We start from the raw sequence: 13,367 nt of genomic DNA on the forward strand, positions 1-13,367 counted from the left end.
TACTACCAAATAGTTCTTGTATGCTGTTTTAAATCTTTGAATCCCTTGGGATTCTCAGTCGCTCACCCCCTACTTGACTGGAGTGTGATATAGGCTTGGCATTCTCCCAAGGGTCACAAACTTTTTTTGCTGTCCAAATCAGTAGTCATCTTTACCCAGTCTAACTCGTCACTCACAAATATTACTCTTAGAATCAAAACCCACAACAGGTATTAACAACCACAAATGCATAACACTTAGTGGCAGGCCATGCACTAGCTATTGATAGTGTTCAATAATTCACTGGTTCAAAATACTGCTGGTGTCTTCTAAAGCCCTACATCAGTAGTTCCCAACCTTTGGGGCACCAGGGACCGGTTCTGTGGAGAAAGGTTCTTTCCGCGGACTGGAGGGTGCATGGTTTTGTGTGTTGCCTGCATCCCGCAGATGGGGCTTTGCTTGTTTGTGCGGACCAGTTGCTGGCATGCTGTGGCCCGCTACTTGTCCACGGCCGGGGGTTGGGGACCCCTGCCCTCCATGACTTGGGCCTGAAGTGGTAGCAGAATAGCTTCTTCCAACCAAAATTTAACCATTTTGTATTAATTACCACTAAGAGGTGTTTTTATTATTATTATTGAATATCCTTAATATTTTGAAATGGCCTCCACTCAGAGATGAAATTTGCTGCTTCTTTAATAGCATTTTTCCAAAGGCCATTAGGCAGTTAGTCATCACTGTATAATAATATATTTTTTGATCAAACAGCAATGAGGGCTTCTGCATGATCATTAGATGTTTGTTTATAACTCAGATTTCCAATATTTACAAAGAATTTTTGTAAACCGCCTAGAGTTTCTGGAATGTTCAATATAATATAAATTATAGATGGATAGATGAAGAGACACAAGTATGCATACACTGACTTGACATTAATATATTAACAATATTTCATAATTCATGTAGTTATAAATGGTTAACTTTCTAAAGGCATTATATTACTGCATTTATTATCCATTAGTAGTTCTCATCCTTTTGAACTATTTATGTTTTATATATTTGTTTAATTGTGCTTATATTTAGAAGGTATATACGAAGCTTGCTTTAAATGTGACAAAATTGTGTTTAAATCCAAATGCTTCTATTTCCTGAGAATCAATAATAATTTAGAAAATAATGTTTTAAATCCCACAACATTAATATTTTAGTTGGTACTTTGTTCTTAGTTGTCTGAGTGACAGATGATTTATTAGAACTTTTATTTTATCATCTAAAGCTTTGTCTAATATTGCTAAGGTCAAGTAGTGCTGCTCTTATCCAATTTGATATTGGATTATAATCTTTCACCTTTTTGATTTCTTTAATTGATATGTATAAATCTTACACATCAGGGAGTTCAGATAATCTCTATGTTTTTGACTTGGAGAAGAACCAAATCAATAGCTGTCCAATAGAGTGTCCTTGGCTAAATTCTAGCATAAATAGTACAGTTTAGACAAGTCTTTGGACTGTTCGCATCTTTGCATTCTGAGAAGGGTGCCATGATATAATAATGTTTTAAAACATGGATGTATATGTGAAACAAATGGGAAGATATTACATGTTTGTGTCTTTGGAGTCTCACAATTTCATTTTTCCATTGATCCATCTAGCAGGTTGAAAGAGATTTGTTTTCCATCGTAATTATTTGCTGGGTGGACTTTGCATAATTATGAACTATATTTATTTATTTAGGAGATTTGTAAGGTTGTCTACTTTAAAATGATGACTATGCTGAGGAGGAAAATCAGTCACCAAACATACCAAGTGTTTGTCTGGGCCATGTCCCATCCTAATCCAGAACCTTGCAAAACCCCCAAATCTTTAGTATCTTCCTAAAAGTTATAGTGGTTGGGCTATATGAGGAAATGCTATTCCAAATGGCAGATGCAGCAACAGAGAAGGCATTTTTCTTGGATTCCCTGAGATCGCATGCTGATCTGCCTGATCTTACAGGATGGGCAGTTAACAATTGGTGAAAGGCGGTCTCACAAATGTCCCTGTCTTGTGCCATGAAGATCTTTATAGATGATCATCAGCACCTTGATTTGCACCTGGAAACTAATCCTGAAACTGATCAGAGCAGCACATGGAGTAGCTACATTACAAGGTAGGCTCAGGTGGATCCATAACTAATTACACTACTACATTTTGGATCAGTTGTAACTTCCACATAAGTCTTCAAGGGTAGCCCCATGAAATGCATATTGCAGTAATCCAGATGTGAGGTGACTGAAAAAGGCCTTCTCATGCAGGAATTGACACAATTGGCACACAAGACAAATCTATGCAAAGCCCTCCTAGATGCTTGCTGCATGTTCTTTAAGCAGGAACTGGAACTCTTCCAAACTGTGTGCCAAATTTGCCTAGAAGAATGCTTCTTACCCATTACTATAGTTGGAAGATCCCTGGAATCAATTAGTACACATATTCATAGTCACTCAGTGTCACTGCGTTTTTTCTGTTTTTTCAGTAAAGCAAGTTATAGTTTATACTTTTGCAAGCTGTCTTGTTATCTTATCATTGTAACCATGGTGAGTGTCACATGTTTCAGCCAGTTTACTACTGTGTGCGCATGTCCAAAACAAAAGTTACTTTCTCTTTCCTCTTCTTTGTGCTCTCTGGGGAGATAGACATGTAGTAGCCATGAGTCTTTTCTGTGTTTTTACAAGTTTTCTTTGTAATTAAAAGGTTAAATAGTAGAATATATGCTTTGGGTTTTTCATCACTCTCTGATAGAGTTTTTTACTCTTCTGACACTCAGACTTGCTAGGGTTGAGTCTCAATCTGTTCTTCATGGAGGTTCCAACAACCTCCAGATACTGCAACAGGACCTTAATATTACCATTTGGTTGGTCAGGATTTGAGCCTTGCCATAAGAGTATCGTCTGCTGCATTGATCACATCTGACCTGTGCTGTCAAGTAATCTAACCTAGCGGTTACAAGGAGACATTAAATAACACTAGCTGTTACTTTTCTAGTGAAGTAATTCAGAGAAAGGAGCACAGCATTTGCTCTTCTGGTCATAACTGAATTGGTCCATTGGTAGTCAAGAGTTTTGTTTTTTTTAAAAAAATGATTTACGTTTGTAATTGGTTTTTCTGAACTTGCGATATTTTCATGAGGGAAAATTATATTTTGCTTCAATGGAACATTTTCATTGTTTATTTATGGATCCATAACGTTGTGAGCTTTTCAGCCTCCTGTCTTAAGAGAAAAAGATGAAAGATGGGAGTGCTTGCTATGTGTCTTTGAAGATTTTGACCTCTGCTCTGGCAAATGTCATAAAAAATCTGTATTATTTTTAATTTTTCATTTAATTTGATCAATTGAATATATCAAATAACTGCATTTGCCACAATTACTTCTGTGGCTTAACTTTTTTACTTTTGGGGTTTATTATGAAGTGTAATTAATTGCACCTAGTATGTGTCCACTAGATGTCACCAGTTAGCTTATTGTAACTAGGCAACAATAAGTATTACTGTATGATTTATTAACTTTTAAAGTTCAGTAATAGTTCTTGTATTTTTGCAAAAAGTACTTTTATTATGCCGCTAATACTTGGGTTGAGCATTTTGCTATGAATTACTGCATTATGTCTGAATGAGCATTGATAATGGCTTCATAAAATTTTTAGATCTGTTTGAAGAGTGGAAATTATATAGAATTCAATTATTTTTAATGTTGCTTTCATTTTATATCAAAATGTTCTGAATTTGTTATCATTTGCATTTTTAATCAACTTTCAGTAATATTGCTCCGCGAGCTGCATTGGCTCCCAGTTGTCTTCCGTGTGAGATTCAAGGTGCTGGTAATGACCTACAAAGCCCTTCATGGCATGGGTCTGGAATACCTCAGGGAGCACCTGCGGCCGGCATCAACTTCCCTCTGCCCAGTGCGCTCCCACAGAGAGGGCCTCCTCAGGGTGCCACAGGTCAAAGAATGTCGACTGGTGGCCCCCAGGGGGAGGGTGTTCTCTGTGGGTGCGCCGGATTTATGGAACCATCTTCCGGTTGAGCTCCGGATGGCACCCGACCTTCGCTCCTTCCGGCGCGATCTAAAGACCTACCTGTTTGAACAAGCCGGCCTGGCCTGATGGGTGATGGGTTTGGGTTTTATCGCTTTTTATGTATTTTAACTTATTGTTATAGTTTTGGGGCATCTTGTTTAATCTCTTTTAATTTTTGTATTTTTGTCTTTTAACATGTATTGCCCTGTTCACTGCCCTGAGTCCTTCGGGAGAAGGACGGTATACAAATAAAATTATTATTATTATTATTATTATTATTATTATTATTATTATTATTATTATTATTATTATTATTATTATTATTATTGTTATTATTGTTGTTGTTGTTGTTATTATTATTATTATTATTATTATTATTATTATTATTATTATTATTATTTGCAGCAGTCTTCAAATTAATAAGTAACATACCACCCTAGGAGGAATTTTGTGGCCCAAATCTTTCATAAGAGATGTCTAATATTAAGTGTTAAATACATAGACCAGAGGCTATGTGCATCCTAAAATATATGCAGATTCTCCTCTAAGGATTTTGTGTTTCTCTGCCCTTGTGTGTTCTGTAGCTTCTTTACATCTGTTCATAAATTACACAGAATGTAGATACAAACTTTTTCTATCATCCTCAAACAAAATTGACTGTTTTTATATTATGGTAATTATTTCTTGATTTTAGAGAACTACCATAATTAGAGGAGTGTGGTTAATTATATGTACTGGGATATGCATAGGAAAAATGCACAACAGAAAACAAAGTTGTAGATATTCAACCAATAACTGATGTGCTGTGTTAATTGCTTTGAAAATATACTAAATTAACTGATCAGTATCGTTTGAAATATATTTTGGAGAAATGCATTAAAAAGGACAGTAATTGAGTTACTGTCTGTAGAAGAAAATAAAGTGTATTCTGTAGATAGAAATTCTGGAATTAAAAGTACACTTTACTAGTGTCAGAATACTGCACTAAAATTGTTGATTGTGAAAAAACTGCTATGGGACTCAGCTGTATTTAATTCTTTTCTCTCCCACTCACCCCACACTTTTCTAGTTTCAATGACTCCGTCAAGTGATCTGAATTTAGAGTAGCCAAACTCTCTCTTCTAAAAATGTTACAGAATTCTTGGATAACTGATTAGTTTTCTGTTTCTTTATATAAATAAATAGTGGGCAGTTTAAGGGTTTTGTATCTCAACTCCCAATGCTAGTTACAAATAAGGGGATAAGTATTCAGTTAATTAATGTAAGCATCCATGCTTACATTTATTATCATCCTTTCACTTAATCTTCAGCAGGACTTCAGCCAGAAGGCATTATGCTTGGGTTTTAGCTATTGTTCCCTTTCAAATGTCGAAAAGAATCCTGAGAAAGAAAAGGCATAATAGTTTTGTAAATTGATCTAGCTCTATTTTGTTCCTAGACAGCGGTTGTTCCAGGCAGTTTTGGATTCTCCATCTGTGTCTTCTCCAACTCTGTTACCTAAGAAAGCTCCTCTCCAAGGCCATATTTTGAACTCTCCAGATGGATTGTTTTTAAAACAGAAAAAGCAATGTGCAGATATCTTTCCAGTCAACGAAAATAAACATTTAGTATCATCTGACAAAGACAAAAATACTAAAATAAAGCAAGAGGAGAAGCCCTGTAGCTCAGAAGAAAGTTATGAGGCAGGTGGTAAAGAAATAGCAAATATAGCTCCTACTGGAAGCATCAGAAATTGTGAAATGCCTTCCACATCTGCAACAAGATTTGTTACAAAAGGTAAGGCATCTTGCTGTATACATCAAAATAGTACCTTCATTTTTCTACACTTTGCTATTTATGTCACATATTTGGTTCCTCTTATTTTCATCTTTGTATCAATCATCATTTTAGCCATTGTCTGCCCACTGCAGGATGAAGGCCTGTTCTCCATGTTTCCAACCAATATGGCCCTGAGCTTTCTTTTGCCAATTGGGCCTGCAATACTTGCTGATGTCATCGATCCATCTTGTTTTAGGTCTCTTTCGTGGAAGCTTTATATTAATGTACCATTTTATTTTTTCGTACTGTTTCTTCTACACTGATGTTAACTGGATATTTTTGTGTTAGCTTATGTGTTCACTGTTACATATAATAAGCTTCTCTTCAGGGGATGGATGAAACACGAGCAGTGTTTCTCAACCTTGGAAACTTTTAAGATGTGTTGGACTTCAACTCCCAGAATTTCTAAGCCAGTCTAGAATGCTGGATAGGGAAGTCTGGGAATCAAAGTACACACATCCTAAAGTTCACATGGTTAAGAAATTAGAAGAATATTGGTACTCACTTTTCTCTAGATTTCTTCCATATTTAAAGTAAATATGCCAACTATAAATGAAATCTGTTTGCTTATTTATTTTACTTTGGATCAGTTAGATGAAAGGACCAGAATATTTACCGAGGGATAAGTAATAAAAACAAACCAAAAGTAATTAAAACATTACACATTGATTAATTGATGTGCCATCAAGTTGACAATTCCCAATGACCAAATAGATTTTCTCCATGATAGTCTCCCTAATCTAATCTTCCAAAGGTAAAACATTAAAAATGCATTAGCAATACTATCAGTTAAAATGCATAAAGCTATTTTCTCTCCCCCCACCAGAAAAAAAAACCCAAACACATATGACCAACATAATTTAACATAGGAGCATTCTAGTACTGTGATTTTATGGAAATTAGTTTTAATTAAGTATAAAACATACAATTAAGGTAAAAATGATTTTTATCATTTTATTGAGATAAAAATAGAAGATGAAATGTTTCAATATTTTCAATATTTCTTCTATCTATGTCCTATCTATCTATATAGATGAATATAGGTGTATAGAAAAAAACCTTTGCAGAATCCAAGCATATATTAGGTGATATTTGATTTCCCCCCCCCCAACAATGAAGATGAACTTTATCAAAACTAGTTGATAGGTGGGAAGCTGCACACCTGCCAGATGATAAAGAATTGAAGAGTATATTAAAAATACTTGAATAGCATTTTTAAAATTGTTGCTTTTATTCTGCCAGTGGTTCATTGTTTGTGGAGCCTTGCAGCATCCATGTCTGCATAGGATGATCTTTTGGGACGTTCTCAGATATAATGATAAATCTTAGCTTCTCTGGGCTTCTTCCCTTCTTTTTTAGAAGCATGGTAAGAAGGAAGAAGCCTTTTACTTTTTGATCAGTGTTTCTTAACCTTTTTTCCTCTCCTGATCTCTTCCCATTTTTAAATGTTATGGAGGACCCCCAAAGAGCTTTTGCTTGTGTGGGTTGTATTTATCAATATTTACCGACATTAAAAATTAAAATTGGTGCATTCACTGCCATTCGTTCTTTTCATGGTTGTTTAATGGGATTTTAATATTGCATTATTTTTCAACATAGGCTGGCAAGTAATTTTGATTTTGGGGGGGGGCTCCCCACGGGTTTTAGGATCACACTTCAAAAAACACTGCTTTAGATGAATTGCGGTTTTAGCTATTATACAGATTTTAGTGCTATGATTTAGCTATGGGTAAGAAAAAGTATTTTCATAAACTTGATTTGACATCATGGGTTTCTCAGGGAGGGGGCAAATGATGACCTACTTGAGTCAGATATTGTGATATGACTGATACAAATTATAAAATTGTTCAGTGGCTCGATGCCTGTGTTGTTATTTGATATCAGGATGGCTTGTTACACATGCTGCTGTTTGACACTGGCACGTTTCAACTTGCAGTTTGTTCATAGTGCAAAGTGTAATTACTGTAAAGCAAGAAGACCTTTCTTCTGACTGCATGAGCACGGAGAGGTTGCATAAATAACTACCTGAATGCACACACATAGCTATTAATTTAGCTGGATTTTTAAGAGTTGTATAAATCCATCTGCAGTGACTAGCTGTGATGACTAAATGACTTTATAATTCTGGTTTCAATATTCTAGGAGCGCATTCATTAGAGGTGACCATCACCTTTAAGTCCCAATTGTGAGCTTGTATTTATTTCATCTTTTTTTGAATTTTAACAAAAAGAAACAACGCTATCATTGGAAAAAAGCAATACGCTACTGTAGTTTTGTATTAACAATCTCTGTGAAAATTGATAAACATCTATTTGATTGAAATTGTTACTCGGCTGGCCTTCTTGTTCCAAAGCAATAGGAAATTAGGAGGCCACCTTTTAAATTATTTATAGTGGAATGTTTACATTTCTCTTGCTCTACTTTTGTTCATCTTAAAAGATTGAAATTTCAGTTTGGTGATTCCTTATGCATGGAAAGGAAACACTGAATTTTTCTTCACTTTGCATTGCAAGTTGAATCATAGACATAAAATGCAACGATAGCTTAATATACTTTTATCTTACATCAGCATCTTTCCTAACTTGATTTAATTTGGAATACCATGTTTGCTCTAGCAATGTTGTTTTTTAGATGAAACTGACATTGAAATTTTGCTGACTTATGAGTGTAAATATGTGGAAACAGAGAGTAAAGCTATACCCAAAAGCAAAATCTGCATTTCACATTCTACTGCTTTATAATAAAAAAAAAATGAACGAGGGAGTAATCATGTCAGCTGCAAGATAAGCACTTCTGTCTTTTTTTTTTTACTGAAAATCAAGAAAACAGTTTCACTTTGTTCAGGCTGCTAGAACTCTATTTGCATTGTTCTTTTTAGTAACGCATGATAACAATATGAAGGTAAAACTGTTCATACTTGTTTCATCATAAAAACTGGGTCTCGCCTTGTTTGTAAGATGCTGGCTTCATTGGCATTTGGTGGTGAACTTTCAAATTATATCATTCCAAACCTAGTGTCTTCTGGATATGTCGGACTTGTTACTTCCACCGTCACCACATCTGGAGGGCACTGGCTTGAGAAGAATCCACCTAGATGTCTGCACACTGTGCAACAGCAAGCATTCCCCTTCCCCCCAAAGAAAGTTCTTTTGATTTAATTTACAATCTGATACGGCCATGTTTAAATGTTTCAGTGGAGTGTCCTGTCTGTGGGGTTCCTGTTCAAGAACTACATATAAATAACCACCTGGATAGTTGCCTGACAAGAGATGAGAAGAAAGACAGTCTCCGAAGGTAAGGTTCTTCAGTGTAATGAGTTCTAATGAATGCTATCCGTACTTACTTTAGCAAGAAAACAGTACCAAATTGGGTCAGTTTTTCTTGTTTTATTTAATGGTCTTTGAATAATGTTTTAAGGTATAAAAACAATATTAGAAGTTCCCCGAAGATTGGCTCCAGCACTAGTCCGAAAACCTGGAAGACAAAACCTTTGGTCCAGTGGTGGGATTCAGCCGGTTTGCACTACTTCAGCAGAACCGGTAGCTAATTTTTTGTTGCCCAGGCCTAGAATGAACTTCCGGAAGCAGCATCCAAACAGAGAACCGGTTGTTCACATATTTAAATTCCACCACTGCTCTGGTCCCAGTGACTGACCCAGATTGGATCCTAAAACAATATTAGTACATTGATTTACATAATAAAGCAACAGTTTATTCAGATTTGTTTGGATTTATTGGACAAAGGGGAGGTCTTCCCTCTGGAGCAATTGGTATCTGGAGAATAGCTGAAACAATGTTAGGGCTTCTTCAGTAATATTTTCTGGCAGATGATTTTTCTTTGCTACACCTCCATCAAGGAGGCAGCTGATATCTACTCACTTTTCTATTAGTCCTTTGTAGATGCTGTTTTTTGTTTCATCTGATGTTAACTATTTGTAATGTTCTCCAAATACAATTATGGAATAATTAATTGCTCATCTTGTGCATAGCAGAACGATACAGTTGAATCTTTGGAAGAATGTGATTGGCATATATTTATCTCTTCCACAATATTAGCAATCAATGCTATGTAATCAATAAATGAAACATGATACAATGGGGCTAGCAGTTTGTACAATATTGCTGCAAAGCCTCACCAAATGCATCAAAAATAGGTAGAGTTAGTTGAAAGGGGAGAACAGATTGTTTCAAATTTTCATATTTGCTGGGGCTGTACATCGGAACATGAGCATCTCAGAAAGAGGGTTGTTGGTTCCAGTCGATAATTCTTTGCATTTGATTTCAAACAGCTCCTTAGTCATTCTCAGTTTACTGTTTCTGAGCAGATAAATAAGAGCAGTAATTTAGTAAGTTATTGCATAGTGCAGTCTTTCTTAATTGACATTCTGCGGAACCCTTGTGTTCTGAAAGAGGTCACCAAAGGTTCTGCAAGAAATAAAGTGGTGTGTTTTTTTTTACTTCTCATGCTCTGCAATGCTAGGATGTGCAGTGGCAAGAATTTTCATGTGCCATGACTCAACTGCTCACCTGTTGCTTTTCTATTGTTGTAAATATTGTAAAATATGGATTTTGTAGGTTAGAAGTGAATTGTATTGTGGAGTTTTAATCGTTATGCCTTTGAATTATTTCAAGGGCTATTCAATGCAAAAAAAGCTGTGACATGTCACGACGCATCACATGAATCGGCGAGTTTGACACCCATGGTCTAGAGCACAGGTCTGCAACCTGCGGCTCCGGAGCCGCATGCGGCTCTTTCAGCCATCCTCTGCGGCTCCCAGTCCTCTGCCATGTGCAATCCCCCCCCAAAAGGGTGGGACTAAAAAAGTTCAATCAATCAATTCAAATATGCAGGGTAGGTGCATATCTCACCTTGGCTCCACTCTTCAGTCAAACCCTGTTCTGCACATGCACGCATGTACGTGCATGCGCACACAGTTTTTGCGGCTCCCAGTTTTTCCTTTTGTGAGGGAACCAGTTCCGAGTGGCTCTTTCACTGTTTCAGGTTGCTGACCCCTGGTCTAGAGGAACAAATATATATGGGACATAACTGTCAGTCATCCAGGCAACTACCTAAATAGTAGTAGATACATGCAAACTTAATCAGCAAGCTCAACAAGCAAGGGATTCTTTATTTTAAAAAAGAAATGTTTTATTATCAGTGTTTCAATTTATAACCTATCTGGAAATTCTTTATATTTTTGATCAAAATCCAATCAAATGCAGATGATTCCCCCTCCCCCCCCAGTTATATTGTGTCTACATTCCTTACACTTTAAGTCTCTCTCTTAATGCTTAGCTAAGAGCTAAGGGCTTTTCTACTTTGATTACCCTTCATGTTTACTTATCCATAATACAGGAAGGGTTATCTTTAATGAATTTTCTGGTTTTTTAAAATTAGATTAGTGATTTTAGATGCTAGGTTAATTCTTATTGTTGTGCCTTCTGTTATAGACTACAGAGGGATTATTCCCCCCCCCTTCTGGTTTTTTTTAAATTAAGGATTTTTTTCCATACATGCAATAGTATTTATTCAACAAACGTGCTGTCTGAGTTTACATTCGCTAATACATATTTAGTTCCTAATCCTTTATTATTTCCTCTAGCCATCAATAAAATAAGTCCCAAGTTTGATAATATTTCATTTCTTCTTTTTCTTTCAGCCTCAGGGTCAGTTTATCCATCTCCACACATTCTAATATTTTTTAAAATTATTTCTTCATCTGATGGTATTTTTTCATTTTTCCAATACTGCGCAAATATAATTCTTGTTGCTGTTGTAACATGCAAAGTCACATATATGCTTTGTTTATCAGTCTTTTCCGGCATTATACCTAATAAAAAAAGTTCAGGTTTAAAATCTACATATTCTGCCAACATCTTTTCTAGCCAAGCATGTATCTTTTTCCAATAACTCTGCTTTGGCACATGTCCACCAAACATGGTAATGTGCCTGACTTATGTTTGCATTTCCAACATCTGCCCGACAAGTTTTTAAACATTTTTGCTAGTCTTGCTGGTGGCAGGTGTCATCTATAAAACATTTTATATATTTTTTTTAAATAAGAGGTTGGCATTGTCAGCTTATAATTTCTTTCCCACGAATTTTGCCATTTTTCTAATCCTATATTGTATCCAAAATTTTTTGCCCATCTTATCATTGTTTCTTTAACTTGTTCGCTTTCCATTTTCAAAGTTAATAGAAAATTATAAATTTTCTTAGTTTCTCATCAGGAGTTAATAATATCTTATCAAACAAAGTTTGCTCCTTGTAAAATCCATACAGTTTAACATCTTTATCATATCTAACTTGCATTTGTAAATGTGTCCATCATGATAAATTGATACCCTGATTTTCCATTTCTTGTTTAGATTTTAAATTCCCTTCAGAATTTAGAATACCGTATATACTTGAGTATAAGCCGACTCGAGTATAAGCCGAGACCCCCATTTTCACCCCCAAAAACTGGAAAAAGTTCGTGACTCGAGTATCAGCCGATCCGCCGTTCTGCAAGCCTCCGCCGCCAGCAGAGGCTCGATCCGCCATTTTGCAAGCCTGAATACACAGGAATACCCTGTGTGGCCGCGACTCTCGGGGAAGCCCTGGCTGTCCGCTTCCTCGCTCCACGCTGCCATTCGGGGCCCGCGCGTTCCCCGGGCAAATCGCGGCGCCCAGCAGGCGAGGAAACACGCCCGCTCCAGTTGCCCCCCCTTCCCTCAGGAGACGCGAAGCAAGTGACCGCCCGGAGCTTACCGAGGACTTGTGCGCGGCCGAGGCTTCGGTGCTTCCAGGATCGTGCGCACCTCTCCCAAGCCGCCGCCGTCCGGAGACCTGCCGAAGTTTGGGGAGATTTGGGGAGGTGCGCGCGCACCTCCCCAAACCTCCCCAAACGTCGGCAGGTCTCCGGATCTCCGTGCCTTGCCTGCCTGCTTCTTTCCGCAGCGGAAAGAAGCAGCCTGCTTCGTTCAGGCTGCTTCTTTCCGCAGCGGAAAGAAGGCTGCTTCTTTCCGCTGCGGAAAGAAGGCTGCTTCTTTCCGCAGTGGAAAGAAGCAGCCTGCTTCGTTCAGGCTGCTTCGTTCCGCAGCGGAAAGAAGCAGGCAGGCTGCTTCTTTCCGCTGCGGAAAGAAGGCTGCTTCTTTCCGCAGCGGAAAGAAGCAGCCTGCTTCGTTCAGGCTGCTTCGTTCCGCAGCGGAAAGAAGCAGGCAGGCTGCTTCTTTCCGCTGCGGAAAGAAGGCTGCTTCTTTCCGCAGTGGAAAGAAGCAGCCTGCTTCGTTCAGGCTGCTTCGTTCCGCAGCGGAAAGAAGCAGGCACGCTGCTTCGTTCCGCAGCGGAAAGAAGCAGGCAGGCTGCTTCTTTCCGCTGCGGAAAGAAGGCTGCTTCTTTCCGCAGCGGAAAGAAGCAGCCTGCTTCGTTCAGGCTGCTTCGTTCCGCAGCGGAAAGAAGCAGGCAGGCTGCTTCGTTCCGCAGCGGAAAGAAGCAGGCAGGCTGCTTCTTTCCGCTGCGGAAAGAAGGCTGCTTCTTTCC

At 37.7% G+C, this 13,367-nt stretch overlaps 1 protein-coding gene across 6 annotated transcripts in view; it reads left to right on the plus strand.

Moving 5' to 3' along the window:
• RAD18 (RAD18 E3 ubiquitin protein ligase) overlaps positions 1–13,367 on the plus strand; it is a 141,712-nt gene that overhangs the window by 30,279 nt on the left and 98,066 nt on the right. For 5 of the 6 annotated variants that reach the window (XR_014025084.1, XR_014025085.1, XM_081317445.1 and 2 more), the window contains exons 5-6: positions 5,467–5,804; positions 9,041–9,140. The exons of the other annotated variant lie outside the window; for it this stretch is intronic. Coding sequence is in view for 3 of the 5 variants with exons in the window: in XM_081317445.1 (XP_081173571.1) it covers positions 5,467–5,804; positions 9,041–9,140 (438 nt within the window). In the remaining 2 variants the exon portion in view is untranslated. The remainder of the gene's footprint in view (positions 1–5,466; positions 5,805–9,040; positions 9,141–13,367) is intronic. 6 annotated transcript variants of the gene reach the window in all.

The sequence above is a fragment of the Vipera berus genome, assembly GCF_964194415.1.
Source record: "Vipera berus genome assembly, chromosome: 2".
NCBI classification, from domain to species: Eukaryota; Metazoa; Chordata; class Lepidosauria; order Squamata; family Viperidae; genus Vipera; species Vipera berus.